Source organism: Phragmites australis, chromosome 12 (assembly GCF_958298935.1).
Source record: "Phragmites australis chromosome 12, lpPhrAust1.1, whole genome shotgun sequence".
Lineage (NCBI taxonomy): Eukaryota > Viridiplantae > Streptophyta > Magnoliopsida > Poales > Poaceae > Phragmites > Phragmites australis.
In genome coordinates, this window is record NC_084932.1 from 3,856,720 (window position 1) to 3,884,300 (window position 27,581).

The following is a 27,581-nucleotide window of genomic DNA, read 5'->3' on the forward strand; positions in this document are numbered from 1 at the left end:
TGTGTGGCAGTGTAATGGGCTGTAGAGGATTCCATACTAGCTTCCGTGCCACGCAGAGTGGACTTTCACTTAATATTGATATGATTTATCATCTAAATGTCCAGATCCATGCTATACTGTGATCAGTTCTTTGTATGCAGTTGGTAATATTTACATGTATTATTTGGTTTATGCAGCCGTGTCCACAACAATGATAGTGAAACCTGGTCCTGTTATTGATTTTCTACTTGCCAATCAGAAGGTTGATCATCCAAACAAGATTGACTGGGCCAAGGTAACATCATCATGCTGAAAACAATAGTATAAGAATGAAGATCGAGAGCCATTTTACTCTTAGATGCCTATAATTGCATCTTTGTTGAACTTCTGCAGGTTAAGCGTGCACTGAAGAATTTAAAGATAAGACAAGCCCTGCAAATACAGAATATAACATTGTTGGTTTGAGCGACAGGAGTTGCTCTGAACAGATGTAAGTAGCATGATGATATGTTGAAATATTCTTAATTTATGTTTTTTGTCATCCTTCTTTGCAGTTTCTTTTTCTTTACTTATGTCGACATTTTTCACTTTTTTATTAAGTACTTGGTGATTCCATGCTCGTAGTTTCAAACTAAAGAACAGAAATGGTGAAAATGGTGACCCTGAAACAACAGAGTTAACTGTTTATGATTAATTTGTCAAGAACTGTGGCATAGAGTTGAGATACCCTGGTGATTTTCCCTGTATTAACGTGGGGAAGCCAAAGCGGCTGACATATTTCCTTGTCGAGGTCATTACTATTGAAATCCCCATGGGCGTGGCACAGTTTGCCGTGCCCACGATGTGTTCGATGAAATGCCCGACTGGGACTGCCACGCCCACGATATGTTCGATGAAGTGCCCGATTGGAACGTTCTGGCTTGGACGACCATGCTCTCCGGCTGCGCTTCCAGTGGCCGCCACCGTGACGCGCAGGACGTCTTCCAACGTATCGCCGCGGCAGGCATCGGTGTCAATGAGTTCACGCTGGTCAGCAAACTTGCATTACAGGTACGCATTGGGTGCCAACCTTGCAATGACCAAACTTACACTACAAGTATGCATCAATTTCCATTGTTAAATTAATCCAAATTAGATTGGCCCTACCATTGTATAAAATTGATTTAAACTGTGCAAAATCTCTATCCAGTTTTACTATACAGAGAAAAAATAATAGCCAATACGATTGACTACTCATATAGAGAACAAAGAATTAGTTTGCCAAGATTGTTATATACTCATGTTTACTGCTGAATTGGTCGTCGAATGCCTTGGTAAATGTTGAAAAAAACGCTCCTGTAATTATGATTTTCCTCATCTTCGATGCTATATTTTGATAAAAAAAGGAAGGGTGTGTACTTTCCTCTTACGTCCATCTCCAATCCGCCCCGATTTGTTCCCCGGTTCACTCGACCTGATCAATCTGGATACAGAACCCACCTCATGGGGCTTAATTTCTCGACAAATTTGCATCTGGGAGAGTAGCCGGGGCTAAGGTTACTTTTGTTGGCGTTCAGCTTTTGATCTACTAGCTGACGTGAAGCTTTTGCTTCTTCGCAGGCAGGTGGTCGTCAGGGCTAGGAACCTGAGGACCAATGCGCAGTTCATCCTGGCTAAGGTCTTCAAGGCATGCAAGGTTTATTATACCAACAAGGTAACTCCGCTTGTATTAGTAAGCTCAAATAACGAAAGATCTGAGATCAATAAAGCTTATCCTGTTTACTCAGAATAGAGTGCGCACAAACGATAGAGATTACAACGGAAGTCACAAGGTTGTAGAATTGCCACAGTGGATTATTTTTCTTTCTTCTCCTTTTGCTAGCCTACCTTCAAATTCTGCTTTATTTATTTAACATTTCTAGAACTATTACTGCCATTTCGATGAACTAAGGAATATCTCATTCTCTCTATTCTGCACGTTTAGATCTCTAACCTTGTTTTCTACCTCCCTATGCCCAAGGTTGTTTCAACAGTGCCATTTGGCATGTGTCTTGATAAGAGTGATGTTGAAGGGGTATGAATAGCATAAAATATTTACATTTTCTTTCAAATATCACATCTCACAGCTTTAAGCAAAGTTATACTCCTGATCACTTGGACTGATTCAAGCATCCCCCCCCCCCTCCACCTAAAGGTGATTCACTATAGCGTGCAAGAAAGCTTAGAAGAATACATACAGGTACCGAACTTCATAGTGCAAGGGATGCCTTTTTTCCATTCTCCTTTCTCTTCTCAAGACAGCTAATTGAGATCTTTCCAGGAAACTGGTTGTGCTGGGAGCGATGGGCGGTTGTCACATTGTCATCTACTTTTTTATCCAAAAACATTCTATAAGATCCATAGTTTTGCACACAGGTGAACATTTTCTTCTGATTTCTGCGTTCAATCTGCAACAGTTGTATCTAGCATTCTTTTTTTTTTTTTTACAATGACGGTGTTGATGAATATGCCGTGAGTAAATTTCTGTAATAAGTATTTTCCTGTTACAATTCAATGGGATGCATTTGTTCCTTGGTTAAAGAGTCGACTTCATGCAAGATCAATGTAAAAGAAAAGGTTTGTACCTGCCTCATCAATCAGCCGAATACACATGGTTTCTTTTTTTTCATGCGCTCATGCTATATTTCAGGTAGTTTGTAGTTTCAAATTGTGCTTTATTTATTTAACAATATCTACACCTATTACTGCCATTGGGATGAACTTTCTCTCTATTCTTTTTCTGTACAAAAAAAACTTGTATTGTCAATGTGTTCTTTTTTCTTTAAAAAAAACTCGGATATAGTGACAGGAAATAAAGCAGAATATTTTCAGAGTTTATCATAGAAATATATATACATATACACATAATATCTAAGGATATATTTACTTTACAGTTTTAAGAGGCTGGTTATACATGTTTATTTGCACTCCATTTCTTGAAAATAAGTGCACTAATTCTATTTACTAATATCTTCTATTTGTACACATGAAAATATTATAGTACCATAGATAGCTACGTATTTGGTTCTGCTAAAACTTATATTTGATAATGCATGGGTACCACCACAAGAACATTTCAAGTGTAAGTAGTTTCTTACAAGCACAACTCTCAGCCAAGCTTGCAATAGCTCAATTTTGTCAAATGTAACATTTATCATGTTGGAATACCTTCAACGCCCCTTGAATGTCATGTCATCATGCTCAAGGTGTTATTCCTACAACATTCCTCTGACATGCGTTTTGGAACTGCAGTGTTAATACAGTTCCTTGCTGCCATAACCTTCCAATGTGCAATTTTGAATCAATTTGCATTCACTGACCACTCTCACCATATAATATGTGAACTGGTCGAACTGAAGCTTGACCATTTACATGTGTACTTTCAATATCTCCTGGAACGCTCGCGAGCTGACGATGACGAGGGGCTCCTCAACCAGGGCCTTGTCGGAGAGTTGCCTCCCCGACGGCTCCAACGGTTCCGATGGCTCTGCGCCGCCAATGTTGCCAGCGTAGTTAGGTATTTTAACATTCATGCTATTTGCAGTTTTTAAATTAATACCTGACATGGATTTAGCATCATGACTCTTTCTTACTCTGATCCGATGTGGATCCATAACTTAATTCAAAAAGTATATGACATAATGATTGTATTACTGGAAATAGAAAATTAGCTTAGTACTACCACGTAAATACATTGAAAATACATGTAACAATAACAAGTATATCTTAGATATGGATTAACAGACCGACTACTGAACATAATCAGTTTTGCAAAAATGCACAAGAAGGGATTATTTTCGTTTCCTTAGCCTTCTCATGTACCACATGAAGAATATGACACAACAAACAAGGGTCAGCAGGCGAGGGTCTCCAAGCGCGGTAAAGCCGCGCCACTTTTCTAGTTCATCCCTAGTTCGAGGGTCTTTGTTGAGATATCTTGTTATTTTGGATAAAAAATAGATATTTAAATTATTTTATTTTATCTTATAAACTCTAAATCTTATATGGATCTCGGAGCTTGCTACATGGTATTTTGCTCAAACATATGCACGAGAGATCTCGAAAGATATGTGAATATTCACCGTAATTCTTGTGTTTCTCATGCCAGTTGTGCTGGAATATACTATACGTACTTTATCCTTGCTAATAATCTAAGTTAGGTCAGAGATCTGAACTGAACAAATTGAAGGTGCTGTAAGTTGGCTGATCGATGGAGACACAGTAAGCAGTCTATTGAAGTGCACGAGAAGTCAACGCTGATAGAGTTGGTTTGTGAGAACACAAGAGAGATTTGTGTTGTTGATGATGAGTGATTGATGTAATTGTTGATTTAGAGCCTTTAGTTTGCATAGTATGTTTCAATTATGTTTGATTATGTTTATGGCTAACCGGGGGTGAAAACAGAGGATAGCGGAGAGATATGTTTCTTGGCTCATGATGTGTAGGTGTATGGATGCGACATGACGGTCGACGGCAAGGTGGTGAAGGGCAAGTGGAGGCTTGGTACCGACGGACCGTACCAGACCGGGTGGAGCCATGGGCGAGCCGCATCGCTCACATGGAGGGCACAAGAAAACATGGTGGGAAGAGAAGGTGATGAAGATGGTGTCGACCAAGTCAAGATGAAAAGGCGATGGCAAGTCGAGAGACGGCCCAGTTGTAACACCCCGGGGACAAAAACAAGCCCGGAGGGTCACTTAGGCCAACCTACAAAATCCGCCGAAAGCTGAGGAAAAATTTCAGCAGCACCTCCCCTAAAAGTGGAGGTATAACAGGCAACAACAGCAGACAGAACAGATATAAAATATCACACTAGCAAAACAAAGATCCTAGCAACGAGGTACAAGCCTCGACCAAACAACTGAACCACCATCAAACTCATTATAAACATTACAGGGCAAAAGACAATATCTAACAGGGCATCAAGTTTAGCCCAAGAGAGAAGGTAAATGTGCAGGCGACGTGCAGCTACCCATCTCGCAAACGATTGACACCTCAAAAGGAACCTGGAAAGAAAACACGGGTGAGATTCGAAAATCTCAGCAAGTGAAAGGTACTTTGCAAAAGCTATTAGCCACAGATGAATGTGCTAACAATTCTAAATAGAAACTAGTAATGAAACAGACCGCCAACACTAGGAGAAACAATTATGACTAAGCAAGTCCAACAATAACATTAATCATTTAATATTCGGTTGGTATAAGCCTTCAGAGCCGCATAATATCTATATACAAGCTAATTAAAGGAAATAAGATTTGATGCGAATAACCCATTGAGTTTCATAAGAAGACATAACCATGCACATGACATGCTCTCCTCACCCTTACCCCTCCTCGGGTAACGTAAGGGTGTGCACCGTACCCCTCCTCGGGTAACATACGGTACTGTACCGGTACGGTCGCGGCCAGAAGACGACGACAAACTTCCAATGCATGAGATGTATATGTATGACGTGCTTCAAGGATAACCAACATAACTTCCGGAATATGCTTGAGACTTCAAAAAAAAAAACATTGCATACAACACTAATGCACAACTGCAGAATGGCATATCGTGCCTACTGCACTTCATAAATCAATCATCGAGTAAACTTCTGGAAACGTAAACAACATAGTACTCAGCTCAGAATCAGTCATTCAGATTAGATGAATGCACTGCAATTAAAGAATGTAGGCAACCCAATATTAGATTAAAACATAGTCATACAATACATTCACTTGCCTTTACCGATGATGAAGCCGGGCACTAGTCGTGACGTGAGGTCGCACCACCTGAACAAACACACCATTAAAACAAAGATGCCACGACGACGAAAAAGAAGAGGACACACGCTAATACGCCAAAAGCACCTAAGCCAAATCCCGAAAAAGAATAACGTCAACGCCATCGGTACGCCTATATTTCGGAAAACTATACAGAAAACTGTATCACATGAAATGATACACTAATTCCAATTCAGAGTCGAACAAAAGCTCTCACTAATTAGACTTTGCTCCGATGAACGAAAAGAATACTTCGACTCGGATATCGTATCTTCGAATCAATAACAATTATCGAAACGGAACAGACTATCGATCACATGAAATAATACGACAGGAATTGATTGATTTTATTTAAATCAAACCACAATCGTCCAAAAATTACCGAAAAATCGCCTTCGAAAGATTGACGACGAATCCGACGAAAATCCGAAATTTCCAACTTTTCCTTTTTTTTTCTTCTTTTTTTTTTCCTTCTCCTCTTTTTTTTTTCCTCTTTCTTCCTTTTTCCTTTCTTCCTTGCTTCTCTGCTCTGCGTCGCTGGGTGGCTTGGTCGGCTGGGTGCTTCGGCGACACACCGAGAGAGAGAGAGAGAGGCGCTGGCGGCGGGGCCGGCGGTGGCCGGCAGCAGCAGCGGCGGCCGGCGGACGCGCACGCACGGCGACGCAGCTGGGGCGCGGCGACGCAGCAGGCACGGCGCACGGCGGCCGGAGCAGGCGGTCGACCGGCGGCGACGGCGAGCGGAGGCGCAGCGGCGGCGACCGGAGCACGGCGGCCGGCAGGCACAGGAGCTCGGCGGCGCGGGAGAGAGAGAGAGAGAGTTCGCGAGAGAGAGAGAGAGTCGGCACACGACGTGAAGAGTCTGGATGGATCGGGTTGAGGACCGATCCATCCAGTACTTATCACTCTTTTTTTTATTTTTTTAAAACCACGAACGGTCTAAATTGATTGGGCTCGCTACGGGTCTCACAGTGCCCGGAACGGACATATGAATAGCAAAATGGGTTCGTCTCGACGAGATGAACGCAACCACGGTCTCCGATCGTCCATACGAGCCACGGATCACAAAGTCAATATTTAGTCAACTCTCTCTTCTTCTTTTTTCTCAAAATAAATTGGTATTACATTCTCCCCCCCTTAAAGGAATTCGTCCCCGAATTCTGCCGCTCCGATTCTACGATAAGAGAGGGCAACAAAACATAAACGATGATAAGTAACAATACTCACCAGCTTCGAAGAGCTCGGGATACTTCTTTCGTACTTGATCCTCAAGTTCCCATGTTGCCTCACGTTCAGTCTGATTAGACCAAAGGACCTTCACATACTTGATGGTCCTCCTCCTCATGACTCGCTCAGATGAGTCCAAGATGCACACCGGATGACACTCCACGGTGAGATCCTGTTCCACCATGATAGACTCCAAATCGATCTTATGCTTAGGGTCGCGGAGATATTTTCGTAGCATAGAAACATGAAACACATTATGCACTCCCCTCATCGAGTCCGGCAACTCCAGACGATAGGCCAAACTACCAACACGAGTCACAATCGGAAACGGACCAATGTACCGCGGGCTGAGCTTCCCGGTGGTACCAAAGCGAACAATGCCCCTGGTCGGCGATACCCTGAGAAGCACGAGATCTCCAACAGCAAACTCCAGATCACGACGTCTAATATCAGCATAGCTCTTCTGTCGGCTCTGAGCAGCCAACAGATTCTGGCGAATCTCCTGCACCTTTTCTGAGGTCTGCTGAACAAAGTCTGGACCAAGCAAAGATCTCTCACCCACCGCATTCCAACAAAGAGGAGAAACACACTTTCGGCCATATAAAGCCTCGAAAGGAGCCATCTTGATACTTGCTTGAAAGTTGTTGTTGTAAGCAAACTCAACTAAAGCTAGATGGTCCTCCCAACTGCCCTTCCAAGACAACACGCAGGCACGCAACATATCTTCTAATGTCTGGATTGTCCGCTCTGACTGACCGTCCGTCTGAGGGTGGAAAGCTGTGCTAAGAGTGAGCTTTGTGCCCAAAGCACTCTGCAAGCTCTGCCAAAAGTGAGATACAAACTTGGAGTCCCGATCCGAAACAATTGACTTCGGCACTCCATGCAATCTAACCACTTCCCTAATATACAAGGGAGCCAAATCCTGCGCAGAGTTAGTCGTCTTCATGGGAATAAAGTGCGCGGACTTAGTAAGCCTATCCACGACAACCCATATAGCGTCTCGACCACGAGGAGAGCGAGGCAAGCCAATCACAAAGTCCATCGCGACACCCTCCCATTTCCACTCGGGAACTGGTAAAGGCTGCAACAAACCGGCAGGCCGCTTATGCTCGGCCTTCACCTGTTGGCACACACCACAAGAAGCAACATACTTAGCAATGTCAACCCTCATACGCTTCCACCAAAAGAGCTACTTCAGATCACGGTACATCTTAGTCTCACCCGGATGCACAGAGTATGGCGTACGGTGAGCCTCATGAAGGATATCTGCCTTCACCTCGGACTTCTGGGGCACACAAAGACGGCCTCTGAAACGAACTACACCATCCTCGTCTAAACTGAATTCACGGGACCGGCCCTCGGAGATCCTCTTCTTTACATTAGAAAGGAGCCGATCATGCTGCTGAGCCTCACGAACACGCTCGGGTATGGCAGTCTGAATGATCATTTGTGTCTCCTCTTGCGCAACACCGGCGAAACAGAAAGATATATGCATCCGCTCAAACTCTGAGATCAAGGACATCACCGTCCTAGGGACACCTGTCCTGCTTAAAGCATCAGCCACCACATTAGCCTTGCCTGGATGGTACTGAATCGCCAAATCATAATCCTTTATCAACTCTAGCCATCTACGTTGCCTCAAATTCAGCTCTCGCTGAGTGAAGATGTACTTGAGACTCTTATGATCGGTAAAGATGTCGCACGACTCCCCATAAAGGTAGTGCCTCCAAGTTTTCAATGCAAAGACAACCGCAGCTAATTCAAGATCATGAGTGGGATAATTCTGCTGATGGGACTTCAACTTCCTGGAAGCATAAGCGATGACACGGCCCTCCTGCATCAGCACACAACCCAAACCAATTCGGGAAGCATCTGTGTACACGGCGTAGCGCTTGCCACTCACGGGCAAAGAAAGAATAGGCGCATTAACCAACTTATTCTTTAACATCTGGAAGCATGCCTCACACTCATCAGTCCAAGTATAAGGGACCCCCTTCTGAGTGAGCCTGGTCATTGGCTTAGCAATGATAGAGAAATCTTGCACGAAACACCGATAATAGCCTGCGAGCCCGAGGAAACTTCTGACCTCAGTCACATTGATCGGCCTCCGCCATTTGACCACTGATGCAACATTCTTTGGGTCAACGGTGATACCATTCTCATTGATAACATGCCCAAGGAAACCCACTTCGGATAACCAAAAGGCACACTTCTTGAGTTTTGCATAAAATTGGTTCTTCCGAAGAGTATCCAATACCAAGCCAAGATGCACAATGTGCTCCTCCTTAGTCTTCGAATAGACAAGGATATCATCGATGAAAACCACCACGAAGACATCAAGGTACTCGTGAAACATCCTGTTCATTGCCTCCATAAAAGCAGCAGGAGCATTCGTTAGTCCAAAGGACATAACTACAAACTCGAAATGTCCATACCTCGTGCTGAAAGCCGTCTTCTCAATATCCTCCTCTCTGATCCGCAATTGATGGTAACCCGACTGCAGATCAATTTTTGAGAATACCTTAGCACCTTTCAACTGATCAAAGAGAACCTCAATGCGAGGCATAGGATATTTGTTCTTAATGGTGACTTGATTAAGTGCCCGATAGTCCACACAGAGCCTCTTGGTGCCATCCTTCTTTTCCACAAACAAGACCGGAGCAGCCCAAGGAGATGTGCTCGGCCTAACAAAGCCCTTAGCCAGGAGCTCATCTAGCTGCTTCTTCAATTCCACTTGCTCAACTGGAGCCATCCGGTACGGGGTCTTATAGATTGGTCTCGCACTAGGGACTAGCTCAATGCGACACATTGCTTCCCGCTCAGGTGGCAATCCTGGAAGTTCATTGGGAAAAATATCAGGGTACTGACAAACAACTGGAATATTCTCCAAGTGCACCTCTGCTTCTGTACCATCAACGAACGACCAAAGAATCCCAGATTTTAACATCTTACGATCTGGAAACATTTGGCACAGGAACAAGAGAGTGTGCTGGATAGCACTCCCCTGAAAGATCACCTCTCGTCCAGATGGCGTCTGCAAGGTGATGGTCTTCCATGAACAATCGATCACTGCCCGGTACTGAGATAGCCAGTCCATGCCAAGAATGACATCGAATGGCTCCAAGGGAATCACCACCAGATTCACAACGAACTCCTCATCAGCTAAGGATACAAGACAGCCTGGACAGACCTTGCAACTAGAAATAAGGCCACGCGGTGAGTTAACCACCACGGCCTGATCAATTTCCTGCACAAGAAGACCAGCACGACCAGCAAAGCCCACAGAGACAAACGAGAAACTAGCGCCAGAGTCGAACAAAGCACTAGCATCAACATAATCAACTGAAATGATACCTGTCACCACGTCACCGCGGTCCACACCCCCAACTACGGGCGCAGCGTAGACCCCAAGAGCAGCCTGTGACGAAGAAGTTCCCGCACCCGAATGTGTCGGTGCGGAACCCCACTGCGGTGGCACCGGGCCCGGCGGTGGGAAAAACTGGGGTACCCAGTAAACCCCGTGTGGAGGTGTAGGGGCAGCCGACGAAGCTGAAGAAGGTGCTGGTAGATACTGCGGGGTAGGAGGCGCAGCTAGCATCTGGACCGAGCCCCCAGAGCGCTGCCCTCCAGCTGAGGACGATACGGGCTCCCAACGCAGCTTGGAGTTGGGGTTCTTCCTACACACCACGTCCTTGTGGTTCTCCAGACCACACAAGGAGCACTTCCCACGCCAAGTGCACTCGCTGCGACGATGCGAATCACCACAACGGAAGCAGACCATGCCCATGCCAGGCTTGGCAAAGGGGCGGGTCTGAGGCACACTCCCTCCTGGAGCACGCGACGGCCCAGAGCTGCCACGGTAGGGCTGATAACGATGGCCTTTCCCCTTCCTCTGCATAGGGCCACTAGAATGGCCCCCTCTCTCCGTAGGGCCTCTGTACTGGTCTCCACTGGAAGTCTTACGGAGATCATCAGTGTAGCTAAACTGCAACTCTACACCAAGTGCATGCTCCACCATCGAACGAAAATCAGTGATAGGGAAGGCACCAAGTGTGTGGCGAATGGCAGGGCGAAGCCCCTGCCGGAAGCGTCGAGCCTTCTCCGCCTCATCGTGTGCCACATGGGGCACGAACCGAACAATCTGGTTGAAGCCAACCTCATACTCTGTCACTGACCTCCTGTCCTGAGTGAACTGTTCCAACTTGATATGCATCTTATCGAGGAAAGCGGCAGGGTAGAACCGTCTCTCGTACTGGCGAGCAAACTCCTCCCAAGAAGGACTGCCCAATACCACGGACCTGGAAGCCAACACACTATCCCACCAAATCTGAGCCTCTCCCTTCAGCAGCTGAGTCACAAAACGCACACTGTCCTGCATCCCCACCTCAAAAGCCTCAATTTGCTTCACCATATAAGCCAACCAATCCGCTGCCTGGATTGGATTGCCAGACCCATCGAAGCTGTCGAGCTTCAACCCGACCCAGTCTCGCAGCATCATGCCACTGCCACGTCTAGCGGCAGTAGTCCTGGGCGCCATAGCGGTGCGACCAGCACCCGCAGCCTGACCCTGGCCCTGCCTAAGCGTCCTCATCACCACCTCTTGCATCTCTCTCATGGCAGCAACCAGGTCAACCTGACCTCCTCCCTCTGGCACGGACGACTCAGCCACCGACCGCGCATCGCCACCCCCTGGCGCCATAGTGCGACCACGTCCTCCCTGCCCTCCACGACCAGATCGACGACCACGAACCTTTGGCGGCATCTACAAACCACACCCAAAAGCTCAGCATTCAACAACAACACTTAAGGAACAAATCAGCATACAAACATATATAAACAGGCGCAAGCGATGAAAATATAACCAACCCCATCCTACAGGTGCATGTGTGTCAGTTTTAGAATTTAATTACCTAGGACCTAAAGCCTAGGCTCTGATACCAACTGTAACACCCCGGGGACCAAAACAAGCCCGGAGGGTCACTTAGGCCAACCTACAAAATCTGCCGAAAGCTGAGGAAAAATTTCAGCAGCACCTCCCCTAAAAGTGGAGGTATAACAGGCAACAACAGCAGACAGAACAGATATAGAATATCACACTAGCAAAACAAAGATCCTAGCAACGAGGTACAAGCCTCGACCAAACAACTGAACCACCATCAAACTCATTATAAACATTACAGGGCAAAAGACAATATCTAACAGGGCATCAAGTTTAGCCCAAGAGAGAAGGTAAACGTGCAGGCGACGTGCAGCTACCCATCCCGCAAACGATTGACACCTCAAAAGGAACCTGGAAAGAAAACACGGGTGAGATTCGAAAATCTCAGCAAGTGAAAGGTACTTTGCAAAAGCTATTAGCCACAGATGAATGTGCTAACAATTCTAAATAGAAACTAGTAATGAAACAGACCGCCAACACTAGGAGAAACAATTATGACTAAGCAAGTCCAACAATAACATTAATCATTTAACATTCGGTTGGTATAAGCCTTCAGAGCCGCATAATATCTATATACAAGCTAATTAAAGGAAATAAGATTTGATGCGAATAACCCATTGAATTTCATAAGAAGACATAACCATGCACATGACATGCTCTCCTCACCCTTACCCCTCCTCGGGTAACGTAAGGGTGTGCACCGTACCCCTCCTCGGGTAACATACGGTATTGTACCGGTACGGTCGCGGCCAGAAGACGACGACAAACTTCCAATGCATGAGATGTATATGTATGACGTGCTTCAAGCATAACCAACATAACTTCCGGAATATGCTTGAGACTTCAAAAAAAAACATTGCATACAACACTAATGCACAACTGCAGAATGGCATATCGTGCCTACTGCACTTCATAAATCAATCATCGAGTAAACTTCTGGAAACGTAAACAACATAGTACTCAGCTCAGAATCAGTCATTCAGATTAGATGAATGCACTGCAATTAAAGAATGTAGGCAACCCAATATTAGATTAAAACATAGTCATACAATACATTCACTTGCCTTTACCGACGATGAAGCCGGGCACTAGTCGTGATGTGAGGTCGCACCACCTGAACAAACACACCATTAAAACAAAGATGCCACGACGATGAAAAAGAAGAGGACACACGCTAATACGCCAAAAGCACCTAAGCCAAATCCCGAAAAAGAATAACGTCAACGCCATCGGTACGCCTATATTTCGGAAAACTATACAGAAAACTGTATCACATGAAATGATACACTAATTCCAATTCAGAGTCGAACAAAAGCTCTCACTAATTAGACTTTGCTCCGATGAACGAAAAGAATACTTCGACTCGGATATCGTATCTTCGAATCAATAACAATTATCGAAACGGAACAGACTATCGATCACATGAAATAATACGACAGGAATTGATTGATTTTATTTAAATCAAACCACAATCGTCCAAAAATTACCGAAAAATCTCCTTCGAAAGATTGACGACGAATCCGACGAAAATCCGAAATTTCCAACTTTTCCTTTTTTTTTCTTTTTTTTTTTCCTTCTCCTCTTTTTTTTTTCCTCTTTCTTCCTTTTTCCTTTCTTCCTTGCTTCTCTGCTCTGCGTCGCTGGGTGGCTTGGTCGGCTGGGTGCTTCGGCGACACACCGAGATTGAGAGAGAGAGAGAGGCGCCGGCGGCGGGGCCGGCGGTGGCCGGCAGCAGCAGCGGCGGCCGGCGGACGCGCACGCACGGCGACGCAGCTGGGGCGCGGCGACGCAGCAGGCACGACGCACGGCGGTCGGAGCAGGCGGTCGACCGGCAGCGACGGCGAGCGGAGGCGCAGCGGCGGCGACCGGAGCACGGCGGCCGGCGGGCACAGGAGCTCGGCGGCGCGGGAGAGAGAGAGAGAGTTCGCGAAAGAGAGAGAGAGTCGGCACACGACGTGAAGAGTCTGGATGGATCGGGTTGAGGACCGATCCATCCAGTACTTATCCCTCTTTTTTTTTATTGTTTTAAAACCACGAACGGTCTAAATTGATTGGGCTCGCTACGGGTCTCACAGTGCCCGGAACGGACATATGAATAGCAAAATGGGTTCGTCTCGACGAGATGAACGCAACCACGGTCTCCGATCGTCCATACGAGCCACGGATCACAAAGTCAATATTTAGTCAACTCTCTCTTCTTCTTTTTTCTCAAAATAAATTGGTATTACACCAGTGGCAGGAGCGCGAAGGCGTTAAAGGTCATGGCGGAGGTCGGACACGCATCGACATCGAGGAGTCATGCTTGGAGAAGCATGCAAGATGGTTTTGTCGGTTTTTCCTCAAAACCAGGGGTGGAGTCGGAGGATGCGTGGCACCATCACAAAGCTTGCTTGGAGACAAAGCAGAGTGGTGAAGGCGTCAGGTCCGTCCGATGAACAACAAAAATAATTAGACTATTTTGCCCTTTGGGGATAATATCTGTGTATCAGTCTTTAGGGGCATATTGGGAATTCTCTATTCTACTCCCTGCGCTAAAAATAGTTATTCAACGCACCGGTCGCACCGCTCCCCCCCGACCCAGACCAGCCCCGAACCACCCCGAGCCCCGCCCCCACCCCCCCCCCCCCGACCCAGACCAAACTCGCGAAACCCCGCCAACCAACCTGCAATCGTAATCCAGCAATTATTACGACCATAAAATTTTATGTTATACGACCGTTTATGTATTATATCATTACCGTAATTATTTAATCTTTATAACCGTAACCATATAGCAACCAGATCAAAACAACCGCAACCGTGTTCCATTCATATTTCAACCGTATATTTCTTTCTTATTTAACGATTCGACGTGGCAATTAACTGTATCGATTCCCAACCGTAATTTTATATTATATATGGTCGTATACGTGTAACATACCATTGACAGTCATGTTGACGCCGAACCCGCACATAACCGTACTGAACTAGATAATATAACCATATATTTTATTCTTTCACGGTCCCCCTTGCGGCACATAACCGTACCCATTCATATTTACTCATTTGTTTTAACCGTATATACGTTATTTATTCACGACAGGATAATTTACAAAAAAATGTTGCCCCGCCCCCACCCCCCCCCGACCCAGACCAATCTCGCGAAACCCCGCCAACCAACCTGCAATCGTAATCCAGCAATTATTACGACCGTTTATGTATTATATCCTTACCGTAATTATTTAATCTTTATAACCGTAACCATATAACAACCAGATCAAAACAACCGCAACCGTGTTCCATTCATATTTCAACCGTATATTTCTTTCTTATTTAACGATTCGACGTGGCAATTACCTGTATCGATTCCCAACCGTAATTTTATATTATATATGGTCGTATACGTCTAACATACCTTTGACAGTCATGTTGACGCCGAACCCGCACATAACCATACTGAACTAGATAATATAACCATATATATTTTATTCTTTCACGGTCCCCCTTGCGGCACATAACCTTACCCATTCGTATTTACTCATTTGTTTTAACCGTATATACGTTATTTATTCACGACAGGACAATTTACAAAAAAATGTTGCCCTGTCGGTTTTGTCATTCATGTTTTAACATTAAAACTTTTACTCAATCATGTTTAGAGCGTTAAAACACGATTGTTCAATTTTTCTTTTTTATTATTTTTTTGGGTTGTTATTGTTCCCCGAATATTTTGGAAACCGCGCCATCTGCTTAGTGCGGTTTGGGGTGGTTTACCATTTACCACATTACGGTTACCATTTTTATTTTCTCGTCATTGCGCAATCTTCGTTCGTAGTTCCTAGGGTTCCGGCGGAAATTCCTCAATTCATCATACGTTCTAGCCGCCTGGATCACCTTCCGCCGCCGCCTTCTTCCTCCTCCGCCACCTCGTAGAGGGTGAGTTCGTGATCCTGCTCCGCCGCATCGCTTCTCCTCCGTCGAGCGGCGCCATGGACTCTACCACTGGGCATCCGATTGATAATCAATCAAAGGTAAAATCTATTCTCGGGTTCTACTCAGTTTTTAGTTGTATGGTTTTGTTGCCTTATAAATTTTGCTGATTTGTTCAACCCCTGACAACGATTTTATATCAGATTAGGTAGTTTTACCCCACCTCATTATTGTTTATCATCCAGTTTTCGTTCTCAGAAGTCATACTTTAGTATATTAGATGCAATGTGGAGCATTCCATCCGGAATATGTATAAATTTGTACATTTTCATAGGGTATTGTTTTAATACCCACCTGCTACAGTTTGACATCATTGTCATTTTTTATCCGTAGATGCGTCGCATTGATCACATACCAGAGCGCACAACCCGTGTCGCATTCATGAACAGCCAGGTTTATTACGACATGAATGTTGTTGGTCATCAGGCCCATGAAGAAAAATGTCCAAATTCTGAGGAAGCTGGTTCAGGTCCTGACAAATCTGGCACGGCCCACAATACTGAACAGGAACAATCAACAGATGATGGCGACTTTGTTAACCCATTGCCAAGAAAGAGAAGAGCTATCAGTAAGGCTCCGTTATCACGCAAACGTCACACTGAGGACGCTGAAGCATCCCCAGTAATCCCTCCGAAGAAGAGGCTGGCTTCTGCGACTCGACATTTATCACGTTCACCCCGTCCTGAGACACAGACCATCAGGGTAAAAAAATTATTGTCAAAACATTCTGTAAATTACATCCTTAATCTGACCATACAATTACTGTTACATTTTTCAATGGACTTATTCGATATGTTCTCGTGCATACCTTAGGGTAAAGATGGTAAAAAGGGTAAGCTCATGTCTCGATGCAATCCAAAAGATGTCTTGGAAGCCATCAGGTCACTTTCTGATGATCAAGTGGCAGAAATCCGTCGTCTTTACTGTTTTCTTATGGATCATATTGATATAGTTCACATGAATCTTATTTTATCTCATGATAAAATACTCCCAATTTCTGCCCAGTCAGTTCACATTGTTCTTGGTTTACCAATTGGCGGTGGAGAGCTCACCTTTACCAAGACCAAGGAGATTACAAATGCAAAAAAAGATCTGTTTGATATGCTTGGTGAGAAATTGTCGATCGAAAGGCTCAAGCTTGAAGTTTCCAAGGGCCTTGCGGATGAGTTGTCATTGAGGTGTTTCTTCATGATAGTGTTTAATAGGCTTTTGTTCCCGACATCATCATATGATGTTTCGAACAACGATATCAGACTTACTATGGATATGAGCAAGATTGGTGAAGTTGATTGGTGCAAGCTTGTTGTTGAGGACATTAGAGCAGCAGCTTCTCAATGGCAACGTCGTGATTGTAAGGTCATTAACCCGACCATATCCGGTTGTTCCCCATATCTATTGGTGAGGCACTGAACCCTTTAGAAGTAATAAAATCCTAGTTCAAATTTCGGCATAACATTTATTTTAATATTTCCTTTGGTTTCTTTTAATTTGTTTGCTGTTCCTTTGCGTAACAGATATATTATTTGGATAATCTCAATCACGAGCTGAACAAAGGCGATAGGATTTCAATCCCTCGTGCAGCATTATTTGACAAACACAAGGTTGAGCACCTTACAATGCATGATAGATTCACCGACAGACATGGAAAATTGGTCTATGGTGGTACTCAGGTACTATTTATCTAGTTTAATTCTAATTTCCGCAACATGGATGTTGTTATATGGTTAAGAATCTAGAACCATAATTTTATTGTCAATACACCCATATATATTTTTAATATGGTTTTATGGATGCTGTTGATATGGTTACATGGTTGTTTTGAATATGGTTAAGAAAATGGTTCCATATTTTAACTGTATATTCAACCGTAATTCTTCATACATGTTGTGGTTGTATTAGAGAAAAACACGTTTACAATACTGATTTTAATATGGTTACATTCATATTATTAATATGGTTACATCATCCTCCATCTGTTTAACCTCACAGCTACATTATATTTTTATTTTTCTTAACAGTTCATGAGTCAGGTGGGATCGTGCTACCAATCGCATCATCCAGCTATCTTCGCTGGTCCTAGCCACTGCAGCACATCAGATAAGTCTACAGAAGTTCCGCTTCTGAATGATCTACTCTCTGGTGCCAGAACTTTTCTTACTGGCCGCAGTGCGAAAGAATTTTCCACTATGGTTTCAGAAGTTGACTCCTACATCAGCGCCAAGTTGGCAATTGTATATGATGCTAAGCAGAAAATACACGAGAATATGTGTGTTATTGATGATGCTCAGCAGGCAATAGTATCCCGTCAGCGTCAATTAGCAGAAGAATTTCGTCGACTCTTAGAAGGCCGGGACCTCAATCATACTTTTCTTATTTTACATTGAACACTTCCCTATTTTTTATTCATAACATTTGCATTTTCATATATTTTGTCACAGATGGCCAAACTGTTACAGAACCAGCACATACTGCTGAGGGGCAGCAACATGCACAAACTGAAGGCAATTTTGAAACTGTAAATCCCAACCTGTCTAAAGAGGCTGACATAGGTATGTAGAATAACCCCACACACCTTCACATAATGTATTTGGTATATGTGCTAGCCGTATAATAAATACCTTATTCATCCAAAATCCTATTTGTGCTGTTTGCAATTTTGTATCACGCTATCAGTAAGGCTCCGGTATCTCAATCATAATTTTCTTACTTTTCATTGAACACTTCCCTTTTTTTATTCATAACATTTGCATTTTCATATATTTTGTCACAGATGGCCAAATTGTTAAAGAACCACCACATAATGCTGAGGGGCAGCAATCTCCACAAACTGAAGGCAATTTTGAAACTGTAAATCCCAACCTCTCTAAAGAGGCTGACATAGGTATGTACAATAACCCCACACACCTTCACACAATGTATTTTGTATGTGTGCTAACCGTATAATAAATACCTTATTCATCCAAAATCCTATTTGTGATGTTTTGCAATTGTGTAGCATCAGGAGACCATGTGGGAGATGTTAATGTTACTAATGATGAGCAGCAGCGTTCGCCACCACCAGGTGCTAACACGTCTCCGGGAGGAATTGATTCCTCGCCTCATGTCATCCCCAATCTACATGCATCTACATCTCCACCACATGAGTCTGGTCGATCGGAAGCTAATGTCAATGAGGATACTTTTGACCCTAATGGCGCCTTCAGTTTTCTTAATGATCCAACCCCTCCCCAGATAGAATCAAGTATGGCTGATGATTCTACTCCTCGTCAAAGTTGCTATCTCATTTTCCAGCTCATGTATTTTCCCCTCCACATTTTTAAATTTACGGTTATAACACATGCGCACCAAATATGCAGCTTCCGACCGTACGGTTGGCCTTTCAATTGTTCTGAACCAGGAGGTACTTGCTAATACATTGGAAAATGCCACAAAGGAAGGCTCTGCTGAAGGTGTCAATCATTTCTATCTTCTTTGTCTATTATTTTTTTTGTATTACAACAGTTACCACTACTCGACTGTACCGTATAACAATTTCGTTTTTTTAGGCAAGGACGGCAATACAGATGATGCTATCGATGCTGTTGACAAGATTATCTCAAAATTACATATCGACGGAAACTTCAATGCATACTTGAATGACGAGGCAGTCCAAGCATCTACGGTAATATAGGATTATCTGTGACCATAAATTTTTTTGAAACTAACCGTAATTTAGAACAACAGAACAATAAATGTTTTTCCAATCCCATGTGTTAACCGTATATACATTCATCACGCAACCGTACCTTTTCGTAGATGTATGGAAACACCAATTATAATCTTCTGGTCACATATGCATTACCTAATTTACATTTTTTTCCCTTGGTTTCGCTATGGACTATAGGAGGCACCAACACAGCATGTTTTTGCAAAACCGGAAAGAATACATGATCTAGAGGCAATGTTCCGGGAAAAGCATCCAAATCAAAAGTTTAAGGTGAACCCATTGCCACCACCGGCAAACAAGGCGAAAACGTCCGAATTGTCGACCGACAATGTGCTGCCTCGTCATTACAAGAGAGCGAATCGGAAACCTCCAATGTACTCATCGCCATTCAAGGCAGGAAAGAGCAGGACTGTCCCTGTAGTTGATCATGCAATGCAACTACGAGACCTTTTATGCTCCCCAGGTTCACCATTAAAAAGGTAACATATAATCCAATTCAAATATTTACAAAATTATAATAAATATTTGATTCATATGTATGTATCCTTCATTATGGGCTCTATTTTTCTACTCTACAGCCATTACTTGATTCAATTCCTCCCATTTGCATGGACGGGTTCAGATATTGCTGACTCATTCTCAGATGGGTGAATGACCGATATATTCTTTCTGGAGTATTTTGTTAAATGCTTGGCGGAAGACGATAAGTTGCACCGGGCAGAATCATACGGTTATAGGATTTTTATGCCGCCCAGAGTTTGTGTGCGTACATTATGTCATTTGTCATCTTTGCTAACCAATTGTTATCTACTTTTTTCCTAATAGAATGTTTATTCCCATGTAGTGTGCACTCAATCCAGAGGAACTCAACAAAGGCAATGATAGAGTCTTTGACCCTACCGCGCTAGACAACATGGTTAGGGAGAACCTTCCTCCCACCGATTGGTCCAAGGCAAAATTGGTGAGTTTAATGGACATAATAGATGTTGATTTCTTCATGTCAATGCAAGGCAATCTAAACAGTAAATCATTTATACTGACATGATTAACATGATCAACCGTATAGGTTTTCCTCTCGATGTGCCACCGCGAGCACATCTCTGTCTATTGCATAAACTTCCGGCACACTCGCATTGATGTACTTGACTCCCTTGACTACAAATCCATCGGAACAGAATGGGAACAACATCACGACAAAGAATTTTGTGATACCATGATGCAGCGTTTGAGTGATTCTTTTCAGAGGATTTCTAAGAAAGATTTCAAGGTTTTTGCAAACATGAGGCGCGTCCCCTTTACTGAAGCTCCCGTAATGGTTAACAGGAATGACTGCGCCTTCTTCTCTATGAAGTTCATAGAGTTCTTTGACGGAGAGGAGTCTTCACTTCGCACTTCAATTGCGCCCGTTAGTATTTTTCCTTTTTGTTAACATTGGTTTCATAGGAATACATTGGTTTCTCAATATTTCTATATTTTTGATGCAGGAGAAGTCTGGTGAGCTCCGATCCGAGATGCTCCATTACTTGTTGTTTCACACTCTGAACGATATAAAAGATATGCCTCCTGAGATCGAGCGGTTCCGGCTATCTGGAGTTCCGTTTTAGTTCGAACACATAATCCTTATTTGTAAATAACTCAAGTTACGATGTTAAGTTGTTGAATGGCATAGCCGATGACCTTAGCTGTAAACCACTTTTGTGTTTATATCATTATGTGTTTTTGGCCCGGAATTTGCATACAAGATTCTTCGTTCTACTCTTACTGTTCAATTATATCTCATATGTGCTAACTGTATTCACCAAACTGTATAATCTGATGGAGTCAAGTTTTAGGCTTAAAATCCTATTCACAATACCATATAAGAGTTACTACTTCGGTAATGTACTGTTTTTCCTGGTTCAAGCTTTGAACGTATAACTACATTCTTGTTCCCGTTATATATCGGTTTAGCTACCGTAAAATACAATTTACACTCCGATTTGATTGCCCTATATAAGAAATCAACGTATTTTCATGGCTCAAGTTTTGACCGTATAACCCTATCATCAAACTCGTTATTTACCAGTTTCTGTAACCGTAAAACCTATATTAATCTCTTATTTTCTGGTGCCAGCGTTACGCGTATAAAATTTATATTTGTCAACCGTCAAACATACAGTTCATCAACCGTAAAACAAAATTCTGCACCCTTATGTGATTTGATAATGTATATAAAATGACACAATTGAAGCATACAGTTAGGACCTCGACCGTATCGACCTTTAAAAAAAATAATCACTTCATTTTTCAAAGTGCATAAAGGAAACAGTCACAGCAGTATAGAAGATAAGTGCTGGTTCAATTTGTGACCGTAAAAATATTCTTTCATACCCGTAAACTCCCGACTTCACGACCGTATAACAAATTTTACACTTCCATGTCATTGCCCTGTTAATATCTATATAAATTCGACGATTGAAGCATTCATTTAACTCCACGTTTATTATTGTACCTTTACGTTCACGTTCCAAAGTGCATTAATGCAACAATTACAACAGTAAATTCAATATTTCCATAACCATTAAAATGCAATCAAGCTAACAGTATATTAATTCATTCTGAATCTTCATCCGTTGTAGTTGCATTTTCCTCATCCCCAACTGAATATTCTTCTTCAGAATAGTTCTCAGAAACTCTACGCACGTGCAGATCTTCATCCAGCGACCGGCAAACCTTATTTTTATTGCCTGCCACCGTTGACTTCCCGCTACCCTTTGGCCTCCCCCTCTTTCTCGGACCTTGATTCAGCTTGGCAATCCTGTCCTTGTTCTTTGGGTTTTCTGGACAGGTTCCTCTATTATGTCCATTTGTGATTCCACAAAGCTTGCAAGCTCGGTTACATTTCTTAGGCCCTCTTGCGCCTAGTGTTCGCTTCTCTCCCTCATCCACCCTACGTCCCTTGGTTTTGGCCTTTGGAGGGGGTGCAATGTTGACCATATTGTTTATATGTGGTGCTCTTGACTCCATAATTCCATTTACAGTTGTAGTGTGAATGTTTTCATCATGATTTTCTTCTGTGCACATGCCATCTGTCGCCTGGCTGCTATATGTTTGCTCCCAACCCTGTCTTGAGGTAATTGTACTTGTTTCTCCTTGTGAATGTCCAATGTCTGCTGGTAGGTTCTCAATATGTCCTCTTAGAATTTTCAGATCTTTCATTGCCTTGTCGTATGCCGGTCTTGACATGCTTCCTGCACGAACAATTGCCATTGCAACCACTAGCAGTGTTGTTTGCCGGTATTTCTGTGTTGTCCCATCCGGTCCAACCAATCTCTCATCATGTCGGTCAAATGGAAGTTCCATCCTTGCATTCCTGGTGTACCTCCTAACAATATAGCTCCCTGGTATACTCTCCACCTGTGCTTGCATGAATGCTCAAATCAGATGTTCGCAGAACAAACCTGTGTAAGAGATATCATGTTCAATTATATATCCATAAAACATGGATGTTTGCAATATTGTTAAGAATGCAGAACCATAATTTTATATAGCAATGCACCCGTATATCATTTAATATGGTTTTATAGATGCTGTTGATATGGTTACATGGATGTTTTGAATATTGTTAAGAATATGGAACCATATTTTAACTGTATATGCAACCATAATTCCTATAACATCGTTACATGGTTGATTTTAGTATGGTTACATTGTTATTATTAATATGGTTATGAACATGGAAACAGGTCAATTGTTGGTTCACTTTTTGACCGTATATAACTAATATATTAACTATAAAATATCATTTACTCAACCATACAACTCCACTTGTATGTTTGCACCAGCTAAAATAGAATAAGCACTTCACGTGTCAAAGTGCATAAAGGTACCAATCACAACAGTAAAAGATATCTTGTTCAATTATATTTCCAAAACTGTTGTTACCTGTGTGTTCCCATGTCCTACATTCGCACGTGAACTTCTGACATTCAATATCGGCACACACCTTGAATTGATATTGACCCCATGATATTTTGTTTGTTCTTCTAGTGTGTGATAACAGGTAGTGGTTTCCCCCCCCCCCCACAGGATCATCATCAATTCGGTACCTTGTTGCTGAAGTCACTGTCCTCTGTACCTGCTCGAAAACTCTTCTTGTATACACCCGTCGTAGCTGATCAACAAATCCCCAGCCACTCTCATCTGTTCTGCACTGCATTTATCAATATCAAATGTTAGAATGCATATGGTCTAACCGTAAAATTATTTGCACTATGCGAAACACACTCACCATGCCACCATATTCCTCTGCGGCCTCGGCCGCTCTCCGCCTTTGGATAACCTTCAGCATTTGCTTGGCAAATTTATGGAGCACAGTTGTGTGGTTCACAAAGTTGTTTTTAACCATCATGTTAGTGCTCTCGCTCCGTTGTGTAGATGTCATCCTTCCACAATATTTATGCTTGAAGAATGCCTTTACCCACCTTTCCCTTATATTGTACAGGCTTCTTAATGTCGGGTCATCTTGCAGTTTGAATCTTGACAACATCTCTGCCCACGCACTCTCAAACTCAGTTGGTGTCAGTGGATGGTTGATGGTTGAATTGAACACATCTTTCAGTTCTTTGTGCAGCTCGTACAGCTCATTGAGTTTAGTCTGCACTTTATTTACCACATGCCATCTGCACAGCCTATGTACTATACCCGGGAACATCTCAGGTATTGCCACCTTCATTGATGGGTCTTCATCTAAATTTTTACCCGAAAACATATAATACGGTCAATAAACGAACAAAAGATTGCGTGCAATATTAAACTGCTTGCAAGATTCTTACCTGTTAGGATGCATCTTGGTGTTTTCCCTCCCATGCACCTCTTGAATGTCCCAAACAACCATCTGAAGGCATCAATTGTTTCGTGTCGTAGAAGTGCGCACCCAAATATAGCGTTCTGGTTGTGATGGTTCGATCAAACAAACATTGCAAGAGGCATCTCATATGCGTTTGTCTTATACGTTGTGTCAAAGGTCATTGCATCATTGGCACCAAAGTCCGCATAGTCCCCCTGCATGCTTGCATGGCTCCAAAACATGTTCTTGATGTATCCATCTTTATCACAATCAACGTCCCAGTAAAACTGTGGATTTTGTTCGTGACAGTAACGGAAAAATTCAATCAATTTCCCTATGTCATCTGCATTCTCCTCCCGCGTCTTACCTGCTTTCCTGCATCCAAACAGTATTGTAACACAATACAGCCGTATATATTTATAGTATGTTACCATAATCGTCACATTAAAATGTTTTATTACCTGTTACCTATGTCACGTGCTGTTAGTGGGACGTTCTGCTCTCCCCCATGCATCTCGCTCAGCATATTTATCGTACAGTTGATTGGCACATTGCTTGTATTTAGTTCGTCCACAAGCTCCATCACCGTCTCATCCTTATGCTTGTGACACTCCATCTGGTTTGTTACTGTTGGTGTTTTCGCTAACGGATGGTTGTGTAACAGCCTAATATTCTCCACCATCACCTTGCCATCATACTCTCTGTCCTCATTCTCCACTTCCTTCAGCTTCATGTATGCTTTGCACCCTGTTTTTTTAGAGAACTTGTTCCGCTTCCTTGTTTCCCCTGGCTTGAAGTACTGCCACTTCCCTGCCAATGAGCATGATATTTCCCTAATTGTTTTCTTAGTCCTGTCCCGCCTTATTCCAAATCCAGCCTCCTTTGCATACCGTTTGTAGAACTCATACGCATCCTCCTCTGCTGGAAAGAACATTCCCACCTTTGGTATAATGGATTCATCCACATTGTCTCCCTAAAGTATCAATTAGTAACAACAATGTCATTGTAACAATTTATTCAATATAGCATAACCATTGTCATCATCAAAAGATGATATATGGTTGGGAAACATATGTTTTACTGTCACTTGAAGGCTTTGAATATGGTTATCAGTATGAAATAATCAGCTCTCTTCATGTTATATTTTACGGTTAGTCAAATTATGTTTTACGGTTCACTGTATGTTTGGAAAATGGTTATGTCTGTGTATATGGATTTACATTGATGTATAGAAATATACAACAATACGACTTTGGCAATCGAAATGCAGTAAACCCAATGAACTTACGTGAGTAAATGTTAGACCCTCCTCAGGTGTTGCCATCTCTTCCGGCGCCAGTGTTGATGGAGGTGTCCTTGTATCCGATGCATGAGAAGGTATCGACATCCGAGCTGTCAGGTCGATCGTCCTCTCGGGAGTTGGTTGAGACGCAGCCGTGGTTCGAGCACAGAAGTCGCTGCGGTCATCATCAGATCGCACAAACTGCTGCGTCGTTACGGGTGAAGGGCACGTGGGTATATTGCTTTGCATAGAGATCGTCTCTCCCCGCCGCTGCTTACGCACAGCGCTGTGTTCATGGTGTCGTCCCATGGCATACACTCGGATGACCTCCAACCCTAATCCTTTTCCGCAATATCCCGATTGATTCTCCATTTGATTTGGCCATTTTTTCCTAAGGCCTTTCTATTTTCATGTAACCTCCCCCCATTGGCCCAACCGTCATCCCGTGAATGGCGCCCATTTTGTTTCCCCCTCATAACGCCCTCCGTAAATAACAACATGTTTATACGGTTGCGGAAGCAAATTTACGGCTGCGATCGAAAGTTTTACGGCTGCGATCGAAAGTTTTACGGCTGTGATCTTTTTCCCGATCGAAACGGACCAAATATGCTCTTCATACGGTTACGGAAGCAAAATATACGGCTGCGGTCGAAAGTTTTACGGCTTCGAGCGGATTTCCCGAGCGAATCCACGATCGGGGCGCGGGGTATCCTGGGGCGCTAAATAGCTATTCAACGCGCAGCGCTAAGAATAGCAGCGCCCTATATATATATATATATATGGGAGAGGGCTGGTGCAAAGGCTCTGAGAGGAGGACAACCAGAGCACGTCAATACCTCTTCAGGACCTATCTTCATTCTTGATATTTTCTTAAGCTTGGTTAGGATTTCAAGAGAATAGTTAGAGTTCATAGCTCTAAACTTTATCTCAACAAGAGTAGGAGGATGAAGAGCGGATTCTAAGCTATATATCTATGATTCTTGCTAAGTTCATATTTCTATTCATCGGTTGCTTAGCAAACTTGTGATGTTCTTGATCTCTCTCCTGTTTATCTCTTGTTCTTGAAGTTTTAGTTGATTTTTCACTCCTCGCTTGTGATAGTGATTTCAAGTGATTTTGTTTGGTCAAAAGGTTGCTAGGACTTGTGTGAGAACATCTAGGGTGATCCCATATAATCTCCCTCACACGAGCAACTTGAAGTCCTTTTTCTAAACATTTTCCTCTCCACTTGTTTGTGGTCAAATCCACAAATAAAGGTTGAAATTTTGATCTCTTTGAGGAGATCTTTTGGATAAAGACTCACAATGTTCGTGAGAAGCTGTGGCTAAAATTTTGTTGGATTTGGATCACGTTTAGTTAGATTTCTAGTTTGGATCTTGTGTTATGAGCTGTAGTTTTTCAGTACTGCAACCAGTTCGTAACTTTCGGTTCCTATCCTGAACATCCGTGAATAGTCTTTTCAGCAACCAGATCTTTTTCGGACCTTCGTGTAGGTCGGTGCACTGGTTGGAGTACTGTTCATCTGGTCGGAATTTTTCTGTTCATCAGACTTGTTGGAATTACTATTTACCAGTACTGCCGGAGCACTGTTCATTTGGTCGGAGTTACTGTTTACCAATACTGGTCGGAATTACTGTTTCTCAGTTTCTAGTCGGAATTACTGTTTATCTTGTCAGAGTATTATTCATCAGACTGGTCGGAGTACTGTTCATCGGTACTGGTCGGTGAACTTTTGCTGTTCGGTGTGAGCGCTCTTTCGTGTTGTTTTCGCTGTGTATTGTGCTCGCTTTGTTGTATTTCGTTCTTGTGTCAGGTTAGGTTAGAATTGAACATAGATCTTGTTAAATACGCCATCACTATTCTGCATCCAACCC

The 27,581-nt window shown here is 43.1% G+C and overlaps 5 protein-coding genes across 8 annotated transcripts; 3 read left to right on the forward strand and 2 right to left on the reverse strand.

Moving 5' to 3' along the window:
• Positions 1–20: 20 nt before the first annotated feature.
• On the forward strand, positions 21–4,674 carry LOC133887049 (uncharacterized). Of its 4 annotated transcripts, XM_062326955.1 has the most exons (7): positions 21–274; positions 373–469; positions 770–1,029; positions 1,579–1,672; positions 1,979–2,032; positions 2,153–2,197; positions 2,279–2,538. In XM_062326955.1, the coding sequence occupies exons 3-7, from the start codon at positions 791–793 to the stop codon at positions 2,375–2,377; spliced, it is 531 nt and encodes a 176-aa protein (XP_062182939.1). In that variant the 5' UTR covers positions 21–274; positions 373–469; positions 770–790; the 3' UTR covers positions 2,378–2,538. The 4 variants fall into 4 exon arrangements, 2 of the variants coding, with proteins under 2 accessions (XP_062182939.1, XP_062182938.1); XR_009903507.1 differs by lacking the exon at positions 1,979–2,032 and adding an exon at positions 4,443–4,674 and having other exon boundaries at positions 373–1,029; positions 2,085–2,197; positions 2,279–3,514; XR_009903506.1 differs by lacking the exon at positions 1,979–2,032 and having other exon boundaries at positions 580–1,029; positions 2,085–2,197.
• Positions 4,675–16,839: 12,165 nt separating this feature from the next.
• LOC133887305 (uncharacterized) lies at positions 16,840–18,914 on the forward strand. The gene is made up of 6 exons (XM_062327238.1): positions 16,840–17,289; positions 17,406–17,561; positions 17,910–18,237; positions 18,330–18,440; positions 18,662–18,776; positions 18,887–18,914. Exons 1-6 carry the CDS (start codon positions 16,849–16,851, stop codon positions 18,912–18,914), a joined length of 1,179 nt encoding a protein of 392 aa, XP_062183222.1. The 5' UTR covers positions 16,840–16,848.
• A 1,755-nt stretch (positions 18,915–20,669) lies between these two features.
• LOC133887448 (uncharacterized) lies at positions 20,670–21,320 on the forward strand. The gene is made up of 2 exons (XM_062327405.1): positions 20,670–21,002; positions 21,082–21,320. Exons 1-2 carry the CDS (start codon positions 20,676–20,678, stop codon positions 21,199–21,201), a joined length of 447 nt encoding a protein of 148 aa, XP_062183389.1. The 5' UTR covers positions 20,670–20,675; the 3' UTR covers positions 21,202–21,320.
• An 869-nt stretch (positions 21,321–22,189) lies between these two features.
• LOC133887306 (uncharacterized) lies at positions 22,190–24,311 on the reverse strand. Its single transcript, XM_062327239.1, has 3 exons — positions 23,868–24,311; positions 23,715–23,789; positions 22,190–22,993 (listed from the first exon to the last, which is right to left on the reverse strand). The coding sequence occupies exons 1-3, from the start codon at positions 24,309–24,311 to the stop codon at positions 22,190–22,192; spliced, it is 1,323 nt and encodes a 440-aa protein (XP_062183223.1).
• Positions 23,698–25,498, reverse strand: LOC133887193 (protein FAR-RED IMPAIRED RESPONSE 1-like). The gene is made up of 4 exons (XM_062327146.1): positions 24,887–25,498; positions 24,412–24,800; positions 23,868–24,325; positions 23,698–23,789 (listed from the first exon to the last, which is right to left on the reverse strand). Exons 1-2 carry the CDS (start codon positions 25,357–25,359, stop codon positions 24,545–24,547), a joined length of 729 nt encoding a protein of 242 aa, XP_062183130.1. The 5' UTR covers positions 25,360–25,498; the 3' UTR covers positions 23,698–23,789; positions 23,868–24,325; positions 24,412–24,544.
• Positions 25,499–27,581: the final 2,083 nt, after the last annotated feature.